Source organism: Rhinoraja longicauda, chromosome 16 (genome assembly GCF_053455715.1).
Source record: "Rhinoraja longicauda isolate Sanriku21f chromosome 16, sRhiLon1.1, whole genome shotgun sequence".
Lineage (NCBI taxonomy): Eukaryota > Metazoa > Chordata > Chondrichthyes > Rajiformes > Arhynchobatidae > Rhinoraja > Rhinoraja longicauda.
Window position 1 is genome coordinate 213,574 of NC_135968.1, and position 15,140 is coordinate 228,713.

The 15,140-nt window shown below is 57.1% G+C and overlaps 1 protein-coding gene and 1 pseudogene across 2 annotated transcripts in view; one reads left to right on the top strand and one right to left on the bottom strand.

Annotated features, from left to right (window-relative positions):
* The window catches only part of LOC144601059 (uncharacterized), a 43,546-nt pseudogene that overhangs the window by 8,387 nt on the left and 20,019 nt on the right, over nt 1-15,140 (top strand). Inside the window, exon 2 of the transcript XR_013548233.1 lies at nt 3,518-4,067. The product of XR_013548233.1 is annotated as an uncharacterized LOC144601059 (transcript). The remainder of the gene's footprint in view (nt 1-3,517; nt 4,068-15,140) is intronic.
* On the bottom strand, nt 9,505-11,832 carry LOC144600880 (uncharacterized). Its single transcript, XM_078412762.1, has 3 exons — nt 10,881-11,832; nt 10,005-10,305; nt 9,505-9,887 (listed from the first exon to the last, which is right to left on the bottom strand). The coding sequence occupies exons 1-3, from the start codon at nt 11,721-11,723 to the stop codon at nt 9,505-9,507; spliced, it is 1,527 nt and encodes a 508-aa protein (XP_078268888.1). The 5' UTR covers nt 11,724-11,832.

Sequence of the window (15,140 nt, forward strand, 5' to 3'; positions counted from 1 at the left end):
CCGTATAGGTCAGAAAATACTGTTTTCAAAACTGTTCATTTGGTGTATATATGGTTAATTAGTAAAAACTACGATGATTTTGTGGGGTTTTTTGCTTTAGGCGGCGAGTTCCCCATAACTCTCCCCGACTCTAACTTGTCCCGGACCCGTGGAACCGCAGCTGAGATAATAGACAATAGGTGCAGGAGTAGGCCATTCGGCCCTTTGAGCTAGCACCACCATTCAATGTGATCATGGGCGGGGACTGGAGGCAGCAGCTCCGGCGAAGGTTCACCAGGGAGCGGATCGCCACCGACCCAGAGCCGGGGGGGACAAGGCGAGAGGTCGTAGCGCCCCCTCGCAAACAACAAACCTAAGGAAACTTTCCTCCTCGACGCCACCACCGCTGCCCACCCCAGGGTTGTGGGGCTTCTGAACAACTACAACACTTGTGTTTATTCTTACTTCGCTGCGCTAGAGGGAGATGGGTCCAAGGAAGAGTGGCGCAGATCTCGCTGGCGCTGGGAGAGAGAGGTCGGGGGTAGAGAGGGGTAGAGAGAGAGGAGGGGGTAGAGAGAGAGAGAGGGGTTAGAGAGAGGGGTAGAGAGAAAGAGGAGGGGGTAGAGAGAGAGGAGTGGCTAGAGAGAGAGAGAGAGAGGGAGAGGGTAGAGAGCAAAGATGCTAGAGCGGAGCACGATAGACCACTCGACCCTAAAAACCACAGTATGCCACGGCGCCATTTTAGTCGGCAGAAACTTGCAGAAACATTTAAATAGAAAAATAACAAAAATCTGTGAGTTGATAGATGAGATATATTCTACATTATTATGGTATCACCACACATAATGTTCCCCCACAACACTGGTTACACTGCGAGAGGCAGAGCCTACGGCGGGGTTTGCTTACTGAAATGGCGGACGTTCCGTTCGATTGCGGACCGCACTTCCGTACGGGCGATGACAACGGAGTGGTCCATCTTGCTCCTCTAGTGCCTTTGGTAGAGAGAGAGTCGGCTCCTCCGGTCCCTCTGCCCCCGCCCACGCGTGCGTCGCCCTGCGCCTGACGTCATCCTGCGCCGTGATGGCATTCGCACGCACGGCGCCGTGACGTCACCGTCTCGGCGCGGTGCCCGGATGCTCGGCGCCCCCAGGTCGGTGCGGCCCCCCCCACTTGTCCCATCACCCCCACCCCTCACACATGCCCCACCCCTCTCACACCCCCCACTTGTCCCATCACCCCCACCCCTCACACATGCCCCTCCCCTCTCACACCCCCCACTTGCCCCACGTCACTCGCACCCCCACCCCCTCCCCTCTCACACACCCCCCACTTGCCCCCCGTTACCCCCCCCTCCCCGCACACATCCCCTCTCACTCCCCCCCACTTGTCCCATCACCCCCCTCCCCTCACACAACCCCCTCTTGCCCCATCACGCGCTCCCCTCACACATCCCCCCACCAGCCTCCCCACTTGCCCCCCCATCACCCCCTCCCTCTCACACGGGATATTTCTCTGCTGGGCGGGGGCTTCAATGTCGGGAGCCACGACCGCCCCGACGTGCAACAACAGCGGCAGCAGCAGCGTGTTCGCCCGCCCCGGATCGGACTTATCATCGGCGGAGCCTGCCGTCTTCGGAGGCTGCGGGAGCGGCTGCGACGCGACGCGCCTTGGGCTTGGCCCGCTGTGGACCGTCCGGTGCGGCCTGCAACCACAACAACCTGGCTGCGGGCGAGGACAGCGGGAGAAGGGAAAGACATTGTGGCCTTCCATCACAGTGAGGAGAGAGAGGACTGGAGGAGACTCACTGTGATGGATGTTTCTTTGATGGATGTTTCTTTTTTGTGTGTTTTTTTTGGGGGTTGGGTGGTTTGAGTGCCTGTTTGATGTTTTTATTGTTGGACTGTGTTTTTGGGGGTTTTAGGGTGTGTGATTTGAATGCCTATTTAATGCTTCTATTGTTGGACTGTGTTTTGGGGGGTTTTTGGGGTTGGGTAATTTGGGTGCCTGTTTAGTGCTTTTATTGTTGGACTGTGGGTGATTGAATTAACATTTTGTTCAAGATGGCCGCGCCGTTGTGTTTGGCTGCCTGCCACTGTATGTTTCTTTTTTTTTCCTAGTCAGATGTGCAGCACTTTGGTCAACGTGGGTTGTTTATAAATGTGCTATACAAATAAATTGACTTGACTTGACTTGACTTGACACCCCTCACTTGCCACATCACCCCCTCCCCTCACACATCCCCCCACCAGCCCCCCAATTGCCCCGTCATCCCCCTCCCCTCACACCCCCCACTCTCCGTCCACTTGCCCCATCACCCCCCCATCCCTCACTTCCACCGCCCTCATCCCACTTCCTCCCTCCTTGCCGCTTCACCACCTCCCCCGTCCTACCCCTTCCCCCTCACTCGCTCAGCCCCTCTCACGCATAACGCTTCTCCTCGTTGGGCTCCGCCATGTGGTCCTCCACCGAAGCTCAGCCCGCACACCGAACAAATGGGGGGGGGGCTCACAGGCACCCTGGCCGCCCTCAATGGCCGCTCAGGTCCCCCTCTCTCCGTCCACAGCAACGGCTCCTAAACCCTGCAGGAGGGGAACACAGAGGGTCAACAAGCTGGCAAACAGGACATTACTGACACGTGAACATCACTAGTGCTTGAAGGGGGGAGGGGAGGGAAGGGGGGAGGAGGAGGGAGTGAAGGGGGCGTGAGGGGTAGGAGAGGGGGAGTGGAGGGGGTGAGGGAGAGAAGAGAGGGGAAGGAAGGAAGAGGTGATGAGGTAATGGGGGAAGTGGAGGGGGGGATGAGGACGGTGGAAGTGAGGGGAGGGGAGAGGAGGGGGTGATGGGGGGTGAGGAAGCAAGTGCGAGAAGAGGGGGGGCCCGCACCAACCTGGGGGCGCCAAGCATCTGGGCACCGCGTCGATCCGCCAGCCATCCGCCCTGCGCCGTGAAGTATTTTTTCCTCAGCACTTTGTGCCGATCTTTGCAGACAAGGAACTGCAGATGCTGGTTCATACACAAAAAGACATAGCGTGCTGGAATAACATTGCAGGTCAGGCGGCATCTCTGGTCAACGTGGATCGGCGACGTTTGAGGTCTGCAGAAGGGCCATGACCCGAAAAATGTCCCCATCCGTGTTCTCCATAGACGCTGCCCGACCCGCTGAGTGACTCCAGCACTCGGTGACCTTCTTCCCATGATGCATGCAGCCTCCGCCCCCCACGTGACATCCCCACTTCCCCCCTTAACCCAACACCCCCTTCAAATGCTAGTGATGTTCACGTGTTAGTAATGTCCTGTTTGCCAGCTTGTTGACCCTCTGTGTTCCCCTCCTGCAGGGTTTCGGAGCCGTTTCTGTGGACGGAGAGACGGGGACATGAGCGGCCATTGAGGGCGGCCAGGGTACCAGTGAGCCCCCCCCCCCCCCCCCCCCCATCTGCTCGGTGTGCGGGCTGAGGACCACATGACGGGGCCCACCAAGGTGAAGCGTTATGAGTGCGACCTGTGTGGCTAGGCCTGGCAGAAGCCATGCCAGCTGGAGACCCACCGGCGGGTGCACAGGGGAGAACGCGCCTTCGACTGCTCTGATTGCGGCAAGACCTTCAAGACGGTGCAGGCGCTGAAGACCCACGGACGGGCACACACGGGAGAGAAGCTCTTCACCTGCTCCACCTGCGGCAAGAGCTTTGCCCGGTTGTCGGGGCTGAAGGTTCACCAGCGGGTGCACAGCGGTGATCGGCCCTTCACCTGCTCCGACTGCGGCAAGGGCTTCAAGTCGTCCACGGACCTGTTGATGCACCAGCGCATCCACACCGGGGAGCGGCCGTACACCTGCAGCGACCTGTGGCAAGAGCTTCATCCGCTCCAACAACCTGCTGGAGCACCAGCGCACCCACACTGGTGAGCGCCCCTTCACCTGCGCCCAGTGCGGCAAGGGCTACACCCGCTCCAACAACCTGCTGCAGCACCGGCACACCCACACCGGCGAGCGCCCCTTCACCTGCACCCAGTGCGGCAAGGGCTACACCCGCTCTGCCAGGCTGCTGAGGCACCAACGGGTGCACGCCGGCGACCGTCCCATCCCCAGCCCGGTGAATGGTGAGCGCTTTGCCGTGGCCTCCCACTCCCTGTCTCACCAGCCCGTGCACACCAGTGGCCAGCCCTACCACTGCCAGTACTGCGGTGAGGCGTTTGACAGCTCGCGGGGACTGCGGCACCACCGGCGGGCCCACGCCGGCGAGCGGCTCTTCCCACCACAGCAAGTGTTTCAAAAGTGATCCATACCCCTCCATTCCCTGTATATCCATGTACCTGTCTAAAAGCCTCTTAAACACCCAGTGGCGCAGCGGTAGAGTTACTGCCTCACGGTGCCAGAGACCTGGGTTCTATCCTGACTACGGGTGCTGTCTGTTCGGAGTTTGCATGTTCTCCCCGTGACCTACGTGGGTTTTCGCTGGGTGCTCCGGTTTCCTCCCACACTCCAAAGACGTGCAGGTTTGTAGGTTAATTGGCTTGGTATAAATGTAAATTTTCCCTAGTGTTGTAGGATAGTGTTAGCGTGCGGGGATCGCAGGTTGGCACGGACTTGGTGGGCCGAAGGGCCTGTTTTGCGCTGCATCCCTAAAGTCTAAAGCGCACGGGGGCTGCTGGGGCACCAGCGGATACACACCGGCAAGCGCCCCTTCACCTGCCCGCTGTGAGGCTAGCGTTGTGCCCACTCCTCCACCCTGCTGGCACACCACGCTGTGGATGGGCACTGTTTAGGCAGACACAAAATGCTGCATGGAATGGGTAACATTTCGCGTCGAGACCCTCTTCAGTCTCGACCCGAAACGTCACCCATCCCTTCTCTCCGGAGATGCTGCCTGTCCCACTGAGTTACTCCAGCGTTTTGTGTCCACCTATCACTTGCCAGGCTTTGTCCAGCCCCATCTCTTTTTTCCAGCTTTCTCCCCCGACTCCATCAGTCCAAAGAAGGGTCCCGACCCGACACGTCTCCTGTGCATTCCCCTCCAAAGTGCCGGTAGAACTCAGCAGGTCAGCCATCCGTGGTGGGAACCGGATGGCGAAGTGTTCCCAATATCAGTCCTCGGTGTCCATTCTTGGGAATGGGATGCAAGGTCCGAGCTGACCATTCATCGACAGCCCCCCCCCCCCCCCCCCCCCCCCTCGAGCGCCATCTCTTCGTCATTCCTCTGTCTTCTTCTCGCTGGCGAAAGGCGTCGGGATTAATCCGGAGTCACCGCTTCCCGTCCCCCGGCCGTTCCTCCCTCAACTCCGAACGGTGGCATCTCGCTCCCTGCCCTTAGACGGCCGCCAGACTCCGGCAGCGGTAAACCAGGACATTTGCTCGTTAACCCTTTGGAGCCAAGTTGTATTCCAATTAAATAAATGTCTTTTTTAAGCCAAAAAAATGCCGTTAGGCTCTGAAATAATCAGTGTTATCCCATGATAAGCTTTCTTCTATATACAGATGCTCCTCGACTTACGATTGTGGTTACGTTACGATAAACCCATCGTAAATCGAAAATATGCATTTAATACACCATTTAAACACCTACCAAACATCATCGCCACCTAACTTAACACAGACATAGAAAATAGGTGCAGGGGGAGGCCATTTGGCCCTTCGAGCCAGCACCGCCATTCATTGTGATCATCGGATTCCTCCCTCCCCCTCAACCCATCCCCTTCACCCCTCCCTCCCTCCCCTCTCCCCCTCCGTCTCTGCTCCCCCCTCCGTCCCACCATCCCTCCCAGCCCCCTCCTACCGCTCCATCCCCCTCTCCCGCACCCCTTCCCTTCACCCCTTCCCTCATCCCTCTCCATCCCCCCGACTCCCTCCCCATCCCCTTCAGTCCTCCCCATCCTTCCCTCCCCTCTCGCTCCTCTCCCTCCCTCCTCCCCCCCAGCCCCCTCCTCCCGCTCCATCCCTCCCCTCCCATCCCCCCCCCCGGCCCAACCATGGAGCCGTTGCCGGGCGGGGAGTGCCCCCGTGGTCGTCTGCCAGCAAGGGGGGAAGAGGGGAAAAGCAGTGACATCAGGCCTGTTTCTCTTGCGAGACCGAAGCGTCTCCTGCAGCTCGGCTGCAATCTGCTGTGGGGAATGGGGGGAACAGCATGGACTCGTTGCCGGGCGGGGATCGTCTCCCGGGGCCGTGGGTGGGCGAGAGTGGACAGGGAGAAGGCACTGACCACGGCCGCATTTCTCCTGCTGTGAGCGGCAGGCGACGGCCATCTTGTTAGACCCTCTGCCAGAGCCTCTGAGGTGCGCTGCAGTATGGGAGGAAGGTCAGGCGTGGGGCAGACCGGGACGGGCGCCATTCCTCCCGCTGGTCCTCCGGGAGGAGGCGGATTTATTAAAGTTTATAAGGTAAATTGTTTTTAAAAAGTAACGAAAGTGGGTTTATTCACACCATAGGGGAATGGTGTGTAGGGTGGGTCTAAAATTGTGGCGCTATCATGTACCGTTTTGGCTGTGTAGTGGGCAAGGTACACATATACACACAAACAAACCGAGAGTTTGGCAGAGAGAGAGAGAGAGAGAGAGAGAGAGAGAGAGAGAGAGAGAGAGAGAGAGAGAGAGAGAGAGAGAAAGAGAGAGAGAAAGAGAGAGAGAAAGAGAGAGAGAGAAAGAAAGAGAAAGAGAGAGAGAAAGAGAGAGAGAGAGAGAGAGAGAGAGAGAGAGGGAGAAAGAAAGAAAGAGAAAGAAAGAATGCAGGGGCTACTTGAAGTGAGAGAGATCAACATTCATACCACTGGGCCATAAGCTGCTGAGATGAGATGCTGTTCCTTCAATTTGTGTTGAGCATCACTCTGACAATGGAGGAGACTGAGGACAGAAAGCTCTGCATGGGAATGGGAAGGAGAATTAAAGTGTCCAGCAACCGGGAGATCAGGTTGGTTCAGGCGGGCTGAGCGAAGGTGTTCCGCGAAATGATCGCTCAGTTTGCGTTTGGTCTCGCCGATATTTAAGAGTCCACATCTTGAAGAATGGATCCAGTGGATGTGGTTGGAGGAGGTGCAAGTGCGGCTTTGTCCCACCCTCTCCTCCTTTACAGCTTCCTTCCCCAACTACAATCAGACTGAAGGAGGGTCCCGACCCGAAACCTCACCTATCCCTGTACTTGCATTAAACATTATACCCAAAATTATGTATCTGAACGTTGTGGACGATTCGATTGTAATCATGTTTAATCTTTCCGCTGACTGGATGGCACGCAACAAAAACCTGAGGGTGGTGGGTATGTGGAACGAGCTGCCGGAGGAGGTGCAGGGAGGCAGATATAGTTACAACCTTTAAAAGGTGTTTGGACTGGTTCAAAAGTCAGAGCAGCAGAATTAGGCCATTCGGCCCATCGGGTTTGCTCCACCATTCATTCATGACTGACCTATCACTCTCAACCCCATTCGCCTGCCTTCTCCCCACAACCACTGACACCCGTACCAATCAAGCTTCTGTCAATCTCCGCTTTAAAAGGTGGTGCAGCAGTAGAGTTGCTGCCTCACAGCGCCAGAGACCCGGGTTACGTCCTGACTACAGATGCGGTGTGTACGGAGTTTGCACGTTCTCCCTGTGATCTGCGTGGGTTTTCTCCAGGTGCTCCGGTTTCCTCCCACACTCCAAAGACGTTTGTAGGTTAATTGGCTTCTGCAAAATTGTAAAATCGTCCCTAATGTGTGTAGGATGAAGCTAGATCACTGGTCGGCGAGGACTAGGTGGGCCGAAGGGCCTGTTTCCGCGCAGTATCTCTAAAATCTAAACAATACCCGGTGACTTGGCCTCCACCGTTGTGTGTGGCAATAAATTCCACAGACTCACCACTCTCCAGCTAAAGAAATTCCATCTCATCTCCTTTCTAGAAGGATGAGAGGGGATCTTATCGAAACGTATACGATTATTAAGGGGTTGGACACGTTAGAGGCAGGAAACATGTTCCCAATGTTGGGGGAGTCCAGAACCAGGGGCCACAGTTTAAGGATAAGGGGTAGGCCATTTAGAACGGAGATGAGGAAAAACCTTTTCAGTCAGAGAGTTGTGAATCTGTGCAATACTCTGCCACAGAAGGCAGTGGAGGCCAATTCTCTGAATGCATTCAAGAGAGAGTTAGATAGAGCTCTTAATGATAGCGGAGTCAGGGGGTATGGGGAGAAGGCAGGAATGGGGTACTGATTGAGAATGATCAGCCATGATCACATTGAATGGCGGTGCTGGCTCGAAGGGCCGAATGGCCTCCTCCTGCACCTATTGTCTAAAGGCATGAGTGGGAAACACAGAGAGGGTTAGGGCCAGACGCGGGCATGTGGGACCAGCTATGATAGGCATGGCTGTGTGTTTCTGTGCTGTGGGACTGATGGGGCTTAACAGGGTAGTAGTTTGATGCTTCAGCCTGCAGCGACCCAGGAGAACTGCACTCCAGATGTTTCATTAGTTTGTTGTCCTGCACACCGACCGGGAGGCGATGAAATCGCCCGTTCACACGCAGCCGTCAGAGAAAACAGTGTACATACGGTGATGACAAACGCAATATCCAGTGCAGAACACGGCAAGATTGTGTTGTACAAAGACCGAGGTAGCGCGGTCGAGAGGGGCCAAAGGGCCTGTCTTCAGGCAGGGCAACCACCGACGCTGTCCGTGTGGAGTTTGCACACTCCCCCCGTGGTGGACTGGATGCGCTTCGGGGCAGGAGAGGCAAGCTCAGCCTTCCAGGCCTCAATCCGAGCTCAAACTTCCTCCCACACATCCTAGCCCCGACGGGCCGAGTACCGCCGCCATTCCTCCCCAGACAACAACTGAGGGGAAAACCACAGAAGAAACCTCTTCCAACACCCCCCCCCCCGAACCCCTCAGGGAATGCCCCTGCCCTGCCTTTGAAATCAAGCCTTCACAATTGTGCACGATCAGTTAACACTTTTTTTAATATATACAGATGCGCCTGACTTACGATGCTTCGACTTACGATGCTTCGACTGGTGCAAAAGCGAAACACATTCGGCACGGTAGAGTTGCTACCTTACAGCGAATGCAGGGCTGGAAACCCGGGTTCAATACCGACTACGGGTGCAGTCTGTTAGATGTCTGCACGTTCTCCCCGTGACCTACATGGGTTTTCTCGGAGATCTTCAGTTTCCTCCCACATTCCAAAGACGTACAGGTTTGTAGGTTAATTGGCTTGGTAAATGTAAAAATTGTCCATGGTGGCTATAGGATAGTGTTAATGTGCGGGGTGGTCGCTGGTCGGTGCGGAGTTGGTAGGCCGAAAGGGCCTGTTTCCGCGCTGTATCTCGAAACTAAACTAAACTAAATTCGACATTCAGTAGAAACCGTAGGTTAGGTGGCTATGATATTTGGTAGGTTAGGTGTGTTAAATGCATTTTTAACTTACAATATTTTTAATTTACGATGGGATTATCGAAACGTAACCCCATCGTAGGATAACATTGATTATTTAGGGGCCGAACGACTTTTTTTTGTTTAAAAAAAGACATTTTTGTCATTGAAATTGGGTTCATGAGCAAAAGTCCTTGTTTACCGCCGCCAGAGTCTTGCGGGCAGAGAGCGAGATGCCACCGTTCGGAGTTGAGGGAGGAACGGCCGGGGGACGGGAAGCGGTGACTCCGGATTAATCCCGACGCCTGTCGCCAGCGAGAAGACAGAGGAATTACGAAGAGATGGCGCTCGAGGGAGGGGGGCTGTCCATGACTGGTCAGCTTGGACCTTGCATCCCATCCCAAGAATGGACACTGCATTGTCGACAGGCCCAAGGGGGGCTAATATTGGGAACACTTCTCCATCCGTTTCCCACCACGGATGGCTGACCTGCTGAGTTCTACCGGCACTGTGGAGAGGAATGGACAGGCGACGTGTCGGGTCAGGACTCTTCTGTGGACTAATGGAGTCGGGGGAGAAAGCTGGAAAAAAGAGATGGGGGCTGGACAAAGCCTGGCAAGTGATAGGTGGACACAAAATGCTGGAGTAACTCAGCGGAACAGGCAGCATCTGAAGAGGGTCTCGACCCAAAACGCTACCCATTCCTTCCAGCACTTTGTGTCGACCTAAACAGCGCCTATCCACGGCGCGGTGTGCCAGCAGGCTGGAAGAGCGGGCAAAGGCCTTGCCACAGAGCGGGCAGGTGAAGGGACGCTCGCCAGTGTGGACCCGCCGGTGCTCCAGCAGGGGGTCCAGGCGGGTGAAGCCCTTACCACAGGACGGGCAGGTGAAGGGACGCTCACCACTGTGGGTACGCCGGTGCTGCCACAGGCTGGACATGCGGGTGAAACCCTTGCCACACTCGGCGCACACAAAGGCTCTCTCTCCGGTGTGTATCCGCTGGTGCTCCCACAGCCCCCGTGCACTTTAGACTTTAGTTATACAGCGCGGAAACAGGCCCTTCGTCCCACCGAATCCTCGCCGACCAGCGGTCCCCGCACACTAACACTATCCTGCACACACTGGGAACAATTTACATTTATACCATGCCAATTAAACTACAAATCCGCACGTCTTTGGAGTGTGGGAATAAAGCGGAGAACCCGGAGAAAACCCATGCAGGACACAGGGAGAACGTGCAAACTCCGTACAGACAGCATGTAGACAGGATGGAACCCGGGTCTCTGGGCACCGTGAGGCAGCAACTCTACCGCTGCGCCATTGGGTGTTTAAGAGGCTTTTAGACAGACACATTATATACAGGGAATGGGGGGATATGGATCACTCTTGAAATGGGAAGAGCCGCTTGGCGGCGTGGGATTGCCGGTGCTGCCGCTGTCAAACGCCTCACCGCAGTACTAGCAGTCGTAGGGCTGGCCACTGGTGTTCCAGCGCTGGTGAGTCAGGGCGTGGGAGGACACGGCAAAGTGCTCGCCGCTCACCGGGCTGCGGATGGGACGGTCGACGGCATGCACCTGGTGGTGCCTCAGCAGGTTGGAGGAGTTGGTGAAGCCCTTGCCGCACTGGGTGCAGATGTAGGGGCGCTCACCGGTGTGGGTGCGCTGGTGCTTCAGCAGACTGTTGGAGCGGATGAAGCCCCTGCCGCACTGGGCGCAGGTGAAGGGGCGCTCACCGGTGTGGATGCGTTGGTGCTCCAGCAGGCTTTTGGAGCGGGTGAAGCCCTTGCCGCAGTCGCTGCAGGTGTAGGGCCGGTCCTCGGTGTGCAGCCGCCGGTGCATCAGCAGGTCCGTCGACGACTTGAAGCCCTTGCCGCAGTCGGAGCAGGTGAAGGGGAACTCACAGCTGTGCACCCGACGGTGAACCTTCAGCTCCTGCTCCATCTTGAAGGTCTCACTGCAGTCGGAGCAGTCGAAGGGCCGCTCACCGGAATGAACGAGGTAGTGCCGCAGCAGGCTGTCCTGGCGGGTGAAGTCTTTGCCGCAGTCGGAGCAGCCGAAGGGCCTCTCGCCGGAGTGCATGCGGTTGTGCCGCCGTAGCCCCGACGACCGGGCAAAGCTCATGCCGCAGGTGGAGCAGCCGAAGGGCTTCTCGCCCGTGTGCACCCGCTGGTGCCGCTGTAGTCCGTACGACCGGGCAAAGCTCTTGCCGCAGGTGGAGCAGCCGAAGGGCTTCTCACCCGTGTGCACCCGCTGGTGCCGCTGTAGTCCGTACGACCGGGCAAAGCTCTTGCCGCAGGTGGGGCAGATGAAAGACTTCTCGCCCGTGTGCGCCCGCCGGTGGGTCTCCAGCTGGCATGGGTGCTGCCAGGCCTTGCCACACACGTCGCACTCATAACTCTTCTTGTTGGGCTCCGTCATGTGGTCCTCCACCGAAGCTCAGCCCCCACACCGAGCAGATGGGGGGGGGGGGGGGGGGCTCACCGGCACCCTGGCCGCCCTCAATGGCCGCTCACGTCCCCCTCTCTCCGTCCACAGCAACGGCTCCTAAACCCTGCAGGAGGGGAACACAGAGGGTCAACAAGCTGGCAAACAGGCCATGACTAAAACGGGAACATCACTAGTGCTTGAAGGGGGGTGAGTGGATCAGGGGGGAGGTGGTGATGGGAGAGGGGTGGGTTGAGGGAGTACGGTTGGGTGGAGGTCGAGAAATGTGGGTCTGGATGAGGGAAGTGGGAAAAGTGGAGGGGACGAAGGGTGTGTGGGGGGTGTGTGCGTGTTTGAGGGGTGTATGTGAGGGTGGATGTGTGTGTGTGTGAGGGTGTGTGTGTGTGAGGGTGTGTGTGTGTGAGGGGTTTTTGTGTGTAAGGGGGCGTGTGTGAGGGTGTGTGTGTGTGAAGGGTGTGTGTGTGGGGGTGTGTGTCTGTGAATGGACGGTGTGTGGGGGTTAGGGGATGTGTGAGGGGGATATGTGGGGGTGGGGGGTGTGTGTGAGAGGTGTGTGTGTCTGGGAGGGGTGTGAGTGTGTGTATGTGTATGTGTGTTAGAGGTGTGTGTGTGTGTGTGAGGGGTGTGTGTGTGAGAGAGGTGTGTGTGTGTGGGGTGTGTGTGTGTGGGGGGTGTGTGTGTGTGAGGGGTTTGTGTGTGAGGAGTGTGTGTGAGGGGTGTGTGTGTGAGGGGTGTGTGTGTGTGGGGTGTGTGTGAGGGGAGTGTGTGTGTGGGGGGTGAGGGGGGTGTGTGTGTGAGGGTGTGTGTGTGTGAGGTGTGTGTGTGTGGGGGGTGTGTGAGGAGAGTTTGTGTGAGGGGAGAGTGTGTGTGTGAGAGGGGAGTGTGTGTGAGGGTGTGTGTGAATGTGTAGGGGTGTTTGTGTGAGGGGAGTGTGTGTGTGAGGGGAGTGTGTGTGAGACGTGTGTGTGAGGGGAGTGTGTGTGTGAGGGGAGTGTGTGTGTGTGTGAGGGGTGTGTGTGTGTGTGAGAGGGGTGTGTGTGTGAGGGGTGTGTGTGTGTGTGAGGGGTGTGTGTGTGTGAGTGTAAGGGGTGTGTGTGTGTAAGGGGTGTGTGTGTGTGAGGGGAGTGTGTGTGGGGGTGTTTGTGTGAGGGGTGTGTGTATGAGGGGTGTGTGTGTGAGGGGTGTGTGTGAGGGGAGTGTGTGTGAGGGGAGTGTGTGTGTGTGAGGGGTGTGTGTATGTGAGGGAGTGTGTGTGGGAGTGTTTGTGTGAACGGGGTGTGTGTGTGAGGGCAGTGCGTGTGTGTGAGGGGTGTGTGTGTGTGTGAGGGGTGTGTGTGTGAGGGGTATGTGTGTGTGAGAGGGGAGTGTGTGTGTGTGAGGGGGGTATGTGTGTGAGGGGAGTGTGTGTGTGTGTGAGGGGAGTGTGTGTGTGTGTGGAGTGTGTGTGTGAGGGGAGTGTGTGTGTGAGGGGAGTGTGAGTGTGTGTGTGTGAGGGGAGTGTGTGTGTGAGGGGAGTGTGTGTGTGTGTGAGGGGAGTGTGAGTGTGTGTGTGAGGGGTGTGTGTGTGTGAGGGGAGTGTGTGTGTGTGAGGGGAGTGTGTGTGTGTGTGAGGGGAGTGTGTGTGTGTGTGTGAGGGGAGTGTGTGAGTGTGTGTGTGAGGGGAGTGTGTGTGTGTGTGAGGGGAGTGTGTGTGAGGGGAGTGTGTGTGAGGGGAGTGTGTGTGTGTGTGAGTGGAGTGTGTGAGGGGAGTGTGTGTGAGGGGAGTGTGTGTGTGTGAGGGGTGTGTGTGTGAGGGGAGTGTGTGTGAGGTGAGTGTGTGTGGGGGTGTTTGTGTGAGGGGTGTGTGTGTGTGTGAGGGGTGTGTGTGTGAGGGGTGTGTGTGTGAGGGGAGTGTGTGTGAGGGGAGTGTGTGTGTGTGAGGGGTGTGTGTATGTGAGGGAGTGTGTGTGGGAGTGTTTGTGTGAACGGGGTGTGTGTGTGAGGGCAGTGCGTGTGTGTGAGGGGTGTGTGTGTGTGTGAGGGGTGTGTGTGTGAGGGGTATGTGTGTGTGTGAGGGGAGTGTGTGTGTGAGGGGGTAATGTGTGTGAGGGGAGTGTGTGTGTGTGTGAGGGGAGTGTGTGTGTGTGTGTGTGAGGGGAGTGTGTGTGTGTGAGGGGAGAGTGTGTGTGTGTGTGTGTGAGGGGAGTGTGTGTGTGAGGGGAGTGTGAGGGGAGTGTGTGTGTGAGGGGAGTGTGAGTGTGTGTGTGAGGGGTGTGTGTGTGTGAGGGGAGTGTGTGTGTGTGAGGGGAGTGTGTGAGGGGAGTGTGTGTGAGGGGAGTGTGTGTGAGGGGAGTGTGTGAGGGGAGTGTATGTGAGGGGAGTGTGTGTTTGTGTGAGTGGAGTGTGTGAGGGAGTGAGTGTGTGTGTGGGGGAGTGTGTGTGTGTGGGGGAGTGTGTGTGAGGGGAGTGTGTGAGTGTGAGGGGAGTGTGTGTGTGTGGGGGGAGTGTGAGTGTGTGGGGGGAGTGTGTGAGTGGAGTGTGTGAGGGGAGTGTGTGTGTGTGTGAGGGGAGTGTGTGTGTGTGTGAGGGGAGTGTGTGTGTGTGTGGGGGGAGTGTGTGAGTGGAGTGTGTGAGGGGAGTGTGTGTGTGTGAGGGGAGTGTGTGTGTGTGGGGGGAGTGTGAGTGTGAGTGTGTGTGTGTGAGGGGAGTGTGTGTGTGTGAGGGGAGTGTGTGTGTGTGTGAGGGGAGTGTGTGTGTGTGTGAGGGGAGTGTATGTGTGTGTGGGAGTGTGTGTGTGTGTGAGGGGAGTGTGTGTGAGGGGAGTGTGTGAGGGAGTGTGTGTGAGGGGAGTGTGTGTTTGTGTGAGTGGTGTGTGTGAGTGTGAGGGGAGTGTGTGAGTGTGTGGGGAGTGTGTGTGTGTGAGGGGAGTGTGTGTGTGTGAGGGGAGTGTGTGTGAGTGTGTGGGGAGTGTGTGTGTGTGAGGGGAGTGTGTGGTGTGTGGGGAGTGTGTGTGTGTGAGGGGAGTGTGTGAGTGTGTGGGGAGTGTGTGTGTGTGAGGGGAGTGTGTGAGTGTGTGGGGAGTGTGTGTGTGTGTGGGGAGTGTGTGTGTGTGGGGGGAGTGTGAGTGTGTGTGTGTGAGGGGAGTGTGTGAGTGTGTGGGGAGTGTGTGTGTGTGTGAGGGGAGTGTGTGAGTGTGTGGGGAGTGTGTGTGAGTGTGTGGGGAGTGTGTGTGTGGGGGGAGTGTGAGTGTGTGAGGGGAGTGTGTGAGTGTGTGGGGAGTGTGTGTGTGTGTGTGGGGAGTGTGTGAGTGTGTGGGGAGTGTGTGAGTGTGTGGGGAGTGTGAGTGTGTGGGGAGTGTGTGTGTGTGAGGGGAGTGTGTGTGTGTGAGGAGAGTGTGAGTGTGTGTGTGAG